Source organism: Alexandromys fortis, unplaced genomic scaffold (assembly GCF_014885135.2).
Source record: "Alexandromys fortis isolate MF-2015 unplaced genomic scaffold, M_Fortis_MF-2015_v1.1 scaffold_17, whole genome shotgun sequence".
Classification (NCBI taxonomy): domain Eukaryota; kingdom Metazoa; phylum Chordata; class Mammalia; order Rodentia; family Cricetidae; genus Alexandromys; species Alexandromys fortis.
In genome coordinates, this window is record NW_026067896.1 from 17,378,455 (window position 1) to 17,390,998 (window position 12,544).

At 44.0% G+C, this 12,544-nt stretch overlaps 1 protein-coding gene across 1 annotated transcript; it reads right to left on the reverse strand.

The window, feature by feature from the left end:
* Nucleotides 1–201: 201 nt before the first annotated feature.
* Grxcr2 (glutaredoxin and cysteine rich domain containing 2) lies at nucleotides 202–12,230 on the reverse strand. Its single transcript, XM_050161126.1, has 3 exons — nucleotides 11,886–12,230; nucleotides 5,841–6,068; nucleotides 202–384 (listed from the first exon to the last, which is right to left on the reverse strand). The coding sequence occupies exons 1-3, from the start codon at nucleotides 12,228–12,230 to the stop codon at nucleotides 202–204; spliced, it is 756 nt and encodes a 251-aa protein (XP_050017083.1).
* Between the last annotated feature and the right edge of the window lie 314 nt (nucleotides 12,231–12,544).

Here is a 12,544-nt window from a genome sequence, read left to right on the forward strand (position 1 = left end):
ATGCCCCCATTACTTAGACCCATGTAGAGATGTTACCCGCTTTACAAAATGTCATCAAATAATTTGAGATTTGCTAGTGTTAGGAGCGAGCACAGCTGCAATAGCTCCTTTTCTGAGAGAAGCAGGAGAAAGGGGGATGGTTTATTAGGAGAGCACACAGGAGGGTGTAATAAAAGGGGATGTGAGAATCAGGGCTACCGGCTACGGGCTGCAAATTCGGCATGGTTGCAGGCCATTCTCGTTGCAGGCAGGGCACCTGAGGGCTCGATAGGACTCCTTGAATCTGTTAGCCAGCATTGAGAACTTGCTGCCGTGGCACAGAGAACAGGTGGCGATGCCGGACCCCTGGCAGTGGAGACAGTTGTCCTCAGGGACCAACCCATCCTGCAAGGGACAAGTCAGGCTTCAGTTAGATCAGTGATTCAAGCCCACCCTTTTCAGAGAAATCAAAACAGTGCTAGGCATTGGCAAAGACTGGAGCAGAAATGTAGAAAATGTTTCTCATAAACGCTCCTGGGGAAACGGCCAGGACACAGAACAGCAATTGGATCAGAGAGGATTTCTCAGCTGAACATCAGGACCGTGATATCCTCTGCCGCTGCATCCGACATTCTTCAACTTTCTGCCTGTGATCACCCTTGTTCCCGTCTGATGGAAGCTCAACAAAGGCCAGACGTGACTTTTCCCTCTGCCAGACAAAGGAACAAGCCCATGTGACAAACCTTAGTGGGTGCTCAAAGAAACCAGGAGCTTCCTTCCCTAAGGGTTTCCCGTGTCTCATGCATGGCACCCCCACAACAGCCCAAGGCGTACCTTCACCCAGGGCGGTAGGGAAACGCCATACTGAGCAGACCTGGTAATGTCAGACATATAGCCTGGAAGAAGAGGAGGCAGATTTTGATCCCTTGTGACTGCGCACCAGACTCCATGCCCCTCTGCCTGTTCATACAACCATTCATTGTGGCCGTCCAATACCAGGCGCTCAGGAAGGGATGTTTTCTCACTGGGAGGCTGGGTGAGTGAATGGATTAGATCTGAGCTCTTCTACTATTTTATTCTCTTTGAGAACTGTGTAAGGCCTAGTGATTAAAGCCTCAGTCTTCACGGAGAGGGCCAAGGCTCACGAAGTTCCACTCCCACGGGAGACCTTACTGGCAACTGATGACTACTGGCCAAGGAAGACTCAGTTTTCTCCAGGGGTTCGACCCTGGAGTGGCAACCTGTGTTCTGGTAGACGGTCCTACACCTGTGCACTTATAGGTAGCACTAAGTCAACGCAGGGTTCTTTCTTTAAGAGAAAAAAAGATTATGAAGTAGGGAGGGAAAGTTGCAAAGGGGGTGCGTTTTGAAGGGAAGGGAATGGGAAGTGGATTAGATCAAAACCGTGTGTGGATACATAGTGAGAGCCTGTGTCAAATGAAAAAAGATTATATGTGTATGAAATTCTCCATAAAAAACACGAGCTCGGGGCTGTGGAGCCAATGGACTAGAATGGAAGCTGATGTTTGATAAGGGCAGCACAGCAGGACCTTCGCTCAGCCTCTCCTACTCTGTCTCACTACTGAGAAAACAGGCAGGACACGCAGGAAATACCCGCCCCCACCGAGTCCTGGAATAGTAAGTGAGACAGCACGTGCAATCACAGGCTCCTCTCGACTCTTCCATATCCCAAGCGCCCCGTAAAAGTCAGTTTCCTTCTCAGCCCACAGTCTCCTGTAAACAGAAAACGCCCCTCGGCTACGTCTTGAGCCAAGACATCTGAGACATCTCACAGAAATGAGCAATTTCACACTCTTTATAAGCAGAATCTCCCCAGGAGCGGGCTGCAAACCAGACCACCGCCGGGTGAATTGACTACGGAGCTCCGTCCAGTTCAGCTTCTGAATGGCCTTTCACACCCATCTCAGGTTCTCCCACGCCCAGGTTCCGAGCCCAGGTGCACCAACTCTGGTACAACACCCATTCTCGTGAGAAGCTTTCTCTGCTCAAGCCAGTCCGGTTGAATTGCCTATCATCCTGGCCATCTCAGGGAACACTAGAAAACCCTTTCAACAGATAATTGCCCTCCTTCTGAAACCACATAATTCAGGAAGAGTGATCAAATATTTTTTTTTAATCTAAACCTCTCCCCTTTCTGGAGCCTCAGGCTCTTGTCCATAGATGTGTCTACACAGCCCTGCCCTCTCCCACCCGTTTCCAGATGTCAGCTGCTCAGTTCTTTCCAGATAGACTTACCCACCCATTCTTCCTTTCAGGAGCCCCAGGCAGGGCCACCCCCAACCAGCAAGTCTCCCATTCCACTGACCCTTCCTGAGTCGATGACAGGAACCTTACAGTGGCTTCATCAGCACTTCCCAGACATCCAGAGTCACATTTAGATAATAACATTATTATCATTATTATTATTAAAGTAGTGCCTGGCACAGTATTTGTTCACATGCTGATCTACCCCTACACAACAATAAGCAGGTCTGAGAAACTCTCTTCTTTTTTTTTTCTTTTTTTCCCTTTCATTGGAAATAAATTCTTTTCTCTTACAATCTATTCTGATACAGTTTTCTCTCCCTCTGCTCCTCTCAGTCCTCCCCTCCCTTCTGGATCCACCCCCTTTCTGTCTCTCATTAGAAAAGAACAGGCTTCTAGGCGATCACAACCAAACATGACAAAATAAAATACCAGATAAAGCAAAAACTATCACATGGAGTCTGGACAAGGCTGAACAAAAAGGAAAGAGCCCTAAGGGCAAGCACAAGAATCAGAGGAACCTTAAAATTCTTCTCAAAATATTTAGCACCAGGGATAAAATATAGCTGCATAGCATAGTTTAGAATCAAGACCCAAACAGATCCCCTCAATGCACCTCCTCCTCTGGTCACTCTTTGTCACTCTGTGACCAGGAAAAGGCTGATTCTGTTGCTTCCCTCAGACATGCCAGATTGCACAGCTCTGCAGACAACGACCAGCACGAAGCCAGAGTCTGCAGTGGTTGGGATCATAACGTTGGTGTGGCCCTAAGTGGACTGCTGCCTCTAGTGACCTCTAGTGAGTTACTTGACTTGACCTCTCTGAGTCTCAGCTTCCCTAGTGGAAGAGAAGACTGTTGGTAATACATGCTCCAGGGGGTCTTCATGAGAAGGAAATGAACTATTGCACAGACAAACACTGAGAATGGGAGCTGTCTCTCGTGGGCCTTCAGAAATCAGTAGCTATGACTGTTGTTATTATCTTAGCTTTCTACCTCAAAGATGAGATCCGCCTCATGGTGCACTAAAGTGCCCAGAGGTTTACAGAGACAGTCTCACCAAGCATGGAGCGAGAATCTTCCCCTTGCAAAGGTCTCTGGGGCTCGATTCCTTTATTCTTCTCCTTTGCTTTAGAGCTGATAGAGGTTCAAGGTGGCCCGGCTTTCTGCCTTGCCCTACTGATTCATCGGGCTCTCTCTTCCCAGCTACAGACAGCAGAGCAAAGTGCCCCTTAGCCAGAAGGGTTTCCTTGATGTTCTTTGACCCTTTCTTTTAGAATAAAACTTGTCTGGGCATTCATTGCACAAGGGATCGCACAAACAAATAGTAATGTCAACCAGAGTTTAAGGAACAGACAAGGGAAGTGTAACCTTTTCCGGCAACCTTCTGCCACACAACTCTGCCCCTGTTTACAACACTACAGAAGAAAACAGATCTGCATTCCTTGAAACTGAATTGAAAGGAGATTGTCACCTGGAACCTGCCGCCATTGCCTTTTCTTTCAGGGCTATGGATTGACCTGCACCTGCCTATTTCTTACTGTGTGGGGGGAGAGGAGGGGAGTGTCCCCCCAAGGTACAACCCAATAGGAGAAATAGTGGAACTAGAGATTTATACAGAAGAAAGGTGATGTTTACAATGTCCAGGCTGTCCCCTGCTGCCATGCTGAGTTCTATAGACTTCTTGTAGAAGACAAGAGAAGCAACAGAGGCGTGTTTCTTACCAGCTAATGCTTGGTTCCAAGTTCCATTATGTTTCTTACCACAGACAATACTGACTGAGCATCAGTTATGTGCCAGGCTTTGTTTATTTGTTGTTGTTATTTATTTTTTTTTAACCTGGGAACTGCAATATTGTATCCACCATGAACACAGCTTCTGCCTTCGTGGAGATCAAATCCTGGTAGGTATGAGCAAATCTTAACCACAGAATCACAAACAAGAAAGTAAAGTTGAAGAGGCGTGCCGAGTCCTGATGGGTTGATTCTGGGTGTGTCATCCTCACGGGAGCCATCGAGAGCCCTCAGGGATGCAACCTCCACTGAGATATCGGGAGCTAAAGGCAAGAGAACAGAAGACCTGGGGACCACTGCTTGAGGAGGGGATCTGCCTCGGACAGGAGAGTGGAAGGAACCTATGAAAGATGGACAGATGGACAGACGGGCAGTGGAGGAAGGAGAGGAAGCAAGGGCACAAGAGATGTGTGTCAGATAAAACCAGAGACACTAACACTAGACAGGCAACCCGGGGCTTTCTAAAACACATAAAGAGATTTGGTCTTATCCCAAGCAATGGAGCATCATTGAAAGCTCTGAGGGGTAGAAGGGCTAGGAAGGGAGTGGCAGAAACAAAGGTTCTCATTTCAAAAGTGCCACATTGGGTGTGAAATCAGTGCAAAGCATGGATGTGAGCCAAATTTCAGGAGCCTTGTTTTTTTTTTTTTTTTGAAGCCCAAGAAAGAGGCTTGTGTTCTGGTGGAGTCGATGGGCCAGGAGAGAAAGAGAGAAGAGAGATTTTAAGAGGGAAGGTGGAGAACGAGGTCGTCATGTAAGGTAGAGAAATGAGAGTAGAAATACTTGGCACCTTGGCCTAAAGTCATCACTCAGAGATGGCGATGACTACCTCATTCTCTTCACCTCAGTCCTCTCAGCACAGGGACATCACTCAGGTCCCCAAAGCCCTTCTTTCATTTTCCAGGCCACCTCATGGGATGTTAGAGTGAGTTCCACAGAAAAAAAACTTGCATACAAGGGATCCTGGAGTGTGGCAGTCAGTGCTGACAACAACATACGACTCCATTGTTCACTTTCAATAGACTACAAAAATTCAATGTGTTGTGGTCCACAGGCACTTGGGCTTGTGGGTTTACAAATAGAATTGGTTTCAAGTCACCCAAACCTTCCAACTGACTCAAGACTTTACAGTATCTTCACTGATTGCGGACTGAGTGTGGGCCAATAACAGAGGCACAAGTGAACCCATAAAAAGGTGGGGGGGTGCAGAACTGGGGCTGGGGATGTAGGTCGATTGGTAGAGTGCTTGCCTAGCATGCAGGAAGCCCTGGGTTTAATGGCCAGAACCATGTGAGCCTAGTGTAGCAGCACATCTACCTATGGTATCAGCACTCCAGAGGTAGAGGCAGAAGGATCAGAAGTTCAAAGTCATCCTCAGCTATGTTAAGAATTTGAGGACAGCTTGAGCTATTGACTCTGTCTCAGAAAAATCAATAAATAAAATAGAACAGAGCTGATTTGTCCCCAACTCTAAAACCCAGGGTTCATAAGCCACAACTCATAAGAAAAGCAATGGATTCCTAATCAGATGCGAAAAGAAGTCATCCAAAAAATTAAAGATTATAAATATTTAAAATGTGAATGTCTAGTCATTAATATAATACTATATTATATATAATAAAATAAGTGTGAATTTATATTAGCAATATGCCATTATAAGCCAATAGGTGTTAAAACTCCCTCACGCTTTAGCAAATATTAAGTGTTGTTATTCAAAAATGTTTCGGGAGGTATTGCAGGAGCAGAACAATGGGCAGGGCACTGCTGCAGGGCCAGCCTGGGGGGAAACAATGGCGCTGACACACCTGTGTGTGCTGATTATGGAGAAATGTGCCTTCCGTCTCCGGCAGGGGACTGTCATTGTGATCTCTGTCGCCATCGTTTTCTCCTGTGCTCATCAGAGCCTCCTCCTCAGCAACTGCTTCCTTCTGGAGGATTCTCCTCATAAAGTCCCTTTTGTCCATCGGGGTCCGGATGATTTTCAGGTTGTTCGTGTAGATGATTATCTTCCCAAAATCTATAATCGGTGGAGGCTAGAGAAACAGAGAGTGGGCGTCAGCTGTCACCAAACTCAGGGTGGCAGAAGCTGCCCTATGACCTTCCCAATAGGAGAGAAGGGTTTGGCACCCACCCAAACTCTGACTCATCCCACCCCAAGGCTTCTTTCCAAGGTTTGTTTATTCTTTCTAAAAGTAAGAAGAGTCCCTTTCCTTCTTGCTGAGGATGGGAACCAAGGAAGGCTGGACCACTCGGAGGGCAGGACTATAGAGATCAGGGTCCAGAGCATCTGTTCCCACTGTCCCCCAGGACAGCCAGTGCAGAGCTGGGCACATGCACATTGTCTCATTCGAATATTTCTCTATTTGTCTATGTGTAAATAATCTTAGCACATACCACTTGCTGAACACTGTGTGTCAGGCATCATGCTAAGCATTTTACTGACAACACTTCCCTACCAACCATCCCTGTGGAGGGTATGGTATATGATTTCCACTCTCTACAGGTGCGGACTAAGTCTCAATGGGATCAAATACCTCACTAAAGTGACAGAGTGACTTGGAAACTGTGGCTGGGATTCAAACCCAATACCTTTTTGGAAGTTTTAGATTCATTCTTTTTACTTTCTGTGTATGAGTGTTTTGCTTACATATACATGTGCACCTCATAGATGTTTGGTGCATGCAGAGGTCAGATGAGGATGTTGGATATCCTAGAACTGGAGTTATGGATGCTTGTGGGCTCCATGTAGGTGCTAAGAACTGAACTTAGTGCCTCTGCAAAAGAAGCAAGTGCTTTGAAACACTGAGACAACTCTCTAGTCCCTAAAGCCCACGTTCTTTGTTTCCTTTCTTCCTTTCTTTCTTTCCTACCATCTTTCAGGGTCTCACTGTGTAGTCTTGGTGCCTGAAACTCACTATGTAAACCAGGCTAACCTCAAACTCATCGAGATCCAAGTGCATCTGATCGCACGTATTGAGATTAAAGGCATGTACCACCATGCCTGTTTTCCAAACTCTCATATTCTTAACATCTATATACACAATTCACAAGCATTCTTTTCTCCCCAAATATATCTCTATATATCATATATATCAAAATATATACATCAAATTACAAAAAGATACATCAGTGAATATACCCTATCATAATCTATTTTTGTTATTCAAATAATATGAAATACTTGTATGAATATACTTCTAAACATTCATTGCTAATAGTTAATGTCTCTTTCTATGGGTTTACCATGTGTTACGTAATGCTTTGCTCATTAAAAAAAAAAGACACTACTATAGCACTCTGAAGAAGCTAGATGGAAGACAGGGTTGTAAGACTGTAGTTCAAAGGCAGAGAGCTTGCCTAGCACATGTGAGGCCTAGGGCTCAGAATGTACAAGACTCAGAAGACGAAGGAGAAGAAAGGGGAGAGGAAGAAGAGGAGAAGGAGAAAGTGGAAGAGGAGGAGGAGAAGGACCAAGAGAGGGAAAGACAAAGGAAGAGTAACCACTCAGGGACCACTTGACCAGGAATACACAAGCTTTGCCCAGTTGAACACTGGGAGGGAAAGAGCCTTGGATTCCAGTTCTGGTGTCCACTAGTTACAAGACACAGTGCAGTCGTGTATTCTGATACACTCCATTTTGGTCATCTGCATGCGCCTTGACATCCAGCTGGTAGCTAGTTACTTAAATGCAAGAGAACTTCCACACATGTGCTGAAACTCCTGGGTTCTGCCACCTCTTCTAAAGTCTCCCTTCTAGGAATTTCCAACATCGTCAAGTTCTGCAATATAAGGGCTAATGCTAGCTGGGCACGGTGGTGCATGCCTCTAATCTCAGCACTCTGGAGGCAGAAGCAGGCTGATCTCTGTGAGTTCCAGATAGCCTGGTCTACAGAGCAAGTTCTAGGACAGCCAAGGCTGCCCAGAGAGACCCTGTCTCCAACTCCTCCTCAAAAACAGGGGTTGATGCCAAGCTCCAGGGCCCTTCTCCAACTGGTTACATATTTTCAGTCAAGTAACTAAGGATGATATCATCTTCTGAAGATGGAAGATGATAGGAAAGATACAGAAAAGTGGGGTTTGCAAAAGCTGTTGATAATATGCAAGTGTGGGCGTCATTGCTGCTGTTATTAAAAACTATTTTTCAATAGTGTATGCACACTCATGCTGTACAGCCAAACACCCCAGCATGAAATATTTTTCCTGGTTCTAGAATTGTCTAAACCCAGCCTGCCAGAGTTAAACACTCTCATATTTAGGTATTCAGTTGGAATCTAACATGAACAAGATGTCAACATTCAGACTCCAGTAAACAGCCATGGGGTTTTTCAATGATTACTTAAGCCACAGGCTTCCTGTCTGGCCTTCTTTTCTCCTTCTTCAGGGGATCCGATTCCATTTCCTTTTGTTTTATGCACACTGGATTCCCATTTCACACTCTGGACTATCAGTTTCTGACATCGGGAGATAAGGGTGGTGGTACTTTTGGAAGGTTCTGTTTCTACTTCCTGTAATAGCCAAAAAGGTTCAGTTACCAGAAAGTTTCCTCATACCCAGGACTCTTTTTCTTTCAGTTTCTTCTCTTGAAGACTAAACTCCCACTGTGCTCAAGGAATGGATGACCATCTGCTTCAACCCCTGCTCCCAAACCGGTCAACATCTAAGATAGCAAATACTTTTACTCCAAAGATGAAGAGCCACAATCATTCTGAATGTGTGTTTAATTTCAGTGCTCTTGCTAGCCAGAGCAAAACTCTCTGGGTGCAACTGTAGTCTACAAGGTCTGGTTATATCTTCCTGTGAGGAAGATCCACTCCTATAGGATAGAGGGCCAGTTGGAGCCAAGAATCTTTTAGCCTTTTGCACACAGTCTAGAATGGCAGCGTACGTAAGAAAGTATCTGGACACATTCCGGTTTCTGTAGCCACATGCCTATAAACGGCTATCCAGACAGTAATGAATACAGAGAAGCATTGTTAGACACTAGAAATTTAATGGGCTTAGGAATCAGGGAAACCCAATTCAAATTTTATTCAAATGTTATTTGACAACTATGTTAGATGGACAGGTTATTTTCATCTGTAAATCCTGTAACCATCTGTTTTCCCAATTTGAAATTTTCCTTTGAAATATTATGAGACCATTTAATGCATAGAAATCTGCTCAGTAAATGTCACCTCCTTCCTTTCCCTGTCCACAATTTCATAAACCCTACACATTTCAGTGAGTTTTAATTCCTTAACGTGTTTTTATTACCTATCACCACCTTTTTTACCCAAGACATAAAATAAAAGGTAGACTCAACATTTCCTTAAGAATTTGTTCATCACTACAATAATAGGTACCATTTGCTAAACATATATCGGGTTCCAGGTACTTGCAGGAATTATCTATCTTAATCATCTTAGTGGCCCTTCTAAGGAAGGCACTTTAGCTATTCTCAGGCCAAGATGATGTCGTTGGGGCTCAAGAAAGTGAGTTTGCCCAAATTCACACAGACATCAGAGCCCATGTTTTGTTTTTATCATTACAATACACATAACAGATAGCTTACTCGTCTGACCATTTATTGGCATGGAGTTCCCTGAAATTTACATTGTTGTCCAACATTTATCTTCAGAACTGTATCTTCCCAAACTGAAATGCTGAATCCATAAAGAGTGACATCTTCTTCTCTACCCCCAGCCTGACAACAACCATCCACTTTCTGTCTCCATTGATTTGTACCATCAGTACGTCATGTGGCTGCAATGGTACGGGTCTCCCTGGTTATGCATGGCTTATTTCATTTAGCCTAAAGTGTTCAAGCTTCGTCCATGTTGAAGCATATCAAAATTTTCTAAGGTGTTGTGATATTCCATTATGTATACATACCACTTCTTGTGTAGCCATTCACCAACTGATGAATATTTAAGTTGTTTCCACCTCTAATTGATGGTGAATTTCTGCAAACAGTGATATACATATACCTGTTTGGGTTCCAAATGCTTAAGTGAATCACTGCACTTAACTGCAACCCATCACGCTGTCATAGGCAGCATTTAAGTGGGGTGAATTTATAGCTCCATCCATTTTTGAGAAGTCATGGAACTCCAGATTTTGTTTCCTTGCTTTTCATGAATGCCATCCTGAACTGTTTTTCAGTAGGTGGGCTGCACAAATCCATTTTGGTCCCTGCCTCACTGCCACACTTAGAGCTTGATGACAGTGGGATGTGGTCATTGGTGGAAACAGAGAAAGCAAGAAATAACGAGCCCCAACAGGAATTTGACTTTCAACATGACCTCTGGAATATTTTCGTTTTAATCTAGTTTTGTAAATCTATGTCAAATCATTTGTACATGTGCCAAAGTCGGCATCTGAATTATGAAGTAGCTTAAATTATCTATAATGGCTTTTATGAACTATGCCTTTTAAAAATCTCAGCTTTCAAATAAGAAACAGTTGCAAAGGACTATTATAAGCAGAAAACATAGCTAAGGGCCTAGGACACAAATAAACAGCCGTGTCAAGAACGTCATCACCATCATCATTATTATGTAATGGTCTTGTTTGTTGAAAAGGAACATGATATAGAGATTGAAGTATGGAAAATCAGGGGATCAAGATCCCTATTCTGACTCAACACCTTAGGTCCTACAGTGATGTGTGGCCTTTGATCAACTTGGCACATCATTTTCCTCCTTCACAAAATAGAAATGACCATACCTTGCCTTTTTCATTGAGAATGAGGTAAAGATAAGGCTATGATGGACATAGAAGAAGGCAATCCATGGCAGCACTTTATAACGCATAAAACATTCTACTAACATGAGGGATTTTCATTCTCAACCCCTTCATACAAAAATGAAGCCTGCTATTGGTTTTGATAACTGTGGCTATTACAATACTCTTTTTGCCAATATCAACATGTCCAAAACATTTGCCTGCAATACCTATTTTCTTAGGAAAATGAACAATAAAAATGATTAAAAATAATTATCTGAAAAAACCCCTCCCAAGATGAAGACAAATCATGTTTTAGTTATCATTAGTAACTTAGATACATTACACATAGAGAAACAGCATTCATACTTCCATTACCGTGAGCACAAACCCATCTCCTAAGAGTCTGGAAATTACTGAGTATTTTCCATGTTGTCTTAGCTTAAAATAGAGTCCCTCGGGGGCTTCTGATTATCCCTTGTTCCAGAGAAGCTAAGGAAACATGCAGGAAGAGTTTGCATCATTGAACTATTAGTTCAAACTTCTTCCCCAAGAAACATTTCCTCTGTTTGATTTGCTTTTCACCATTTCTTCCCAGGATTCCAGCTACCTAGTGTTCATATTAATGAGCACTGGGAAGGCAAAACTAAATAAATAGACCGACAATTTTAAAAAGCAGGCAGTAGGAAGGTGATAAGGAGGGGGAAAAAAAACAAGACATGGATAAAATACAGCAGAGTAATTGGCTGGAGCAAAATGGGTACCTTCAAATATTCAATTCTTTCAGGAAACGGAATGACCTACTGCTGCATAATTCTCCAAAACGACAGACTGGCAACTCGAAAACCGCTGCACCTCTATTTAATTTACACACGAAGGAAACTCAGCCAAAGACCCAATTACAGTGTATTACCCTGGATGGAATTTGAACGCTGCCCATGCTCGTCACACTTTCCAATGAGTAGTCAACCGCATGTTATTTTTGTCCAAGAAATATTATTCTAATAACGGCTCCACATTTGATGCACCTCCAGCTCTGGCCGGTAGCTGAACTTGAGAGAGATGCTTATCTTGAAGCACCTTGGTATTTTGCTAGATGTATTTCAAGGAGCCTACCCTAAAAGCCCATAACCTCACACAATACCAACCTTATGGTCATTCGCCTTGTAGTCATTGAACAGAGGCTGGCTGCCCGCCAGAGAGTAGGCACTGCCATCTCTAAACACGCTGATCCTTTGAGCAGTCAGCTTAGGGGAATACAGCTGAGGCTTGGGGGCTTCCCCTGACCCATAGACACCATCCATTGGTTCAAGGGCCTCCTGGAGAAAACTGTGAGGGTATTCCTCTTTGGGTGACTCTAATTCCTGCCCATCCTCAAAAACCTGCTTCAACACTCGGCCGCTGTAGGAAGAGGAGATCTTAAATCGTACTTTTCTGGGTTTGTCGTTGCTCTTGTCGCTCTTCTGATTCAGTTTCTTTTCCGGGTCCTCCATCAGCAGGAAGTTCTCACTGCGGTTTCTAGGCTTCCAAGCAGCCAGTGGAACTAGGCTCTGAGAAAAGGGCATTTTATTTTCTCTCCTTCTGCATATGATTAATTCAAGTTGGTTCTGAAGAACGCTCAATTACAGCAACTGACACCCGCACATTAAATATTGATAGACCTCCTGAAAAGGCAGGTGATCATGGCTACATGGAGTAGATGGAACAGAGGACAATATGAGTCCTCTTCCTGGTCTCAAGCGTACCCCTAACTTTACCCAAACTCTGGTTTTTCTTACTCTGGGGGAGAATGCATTGATTACCATGA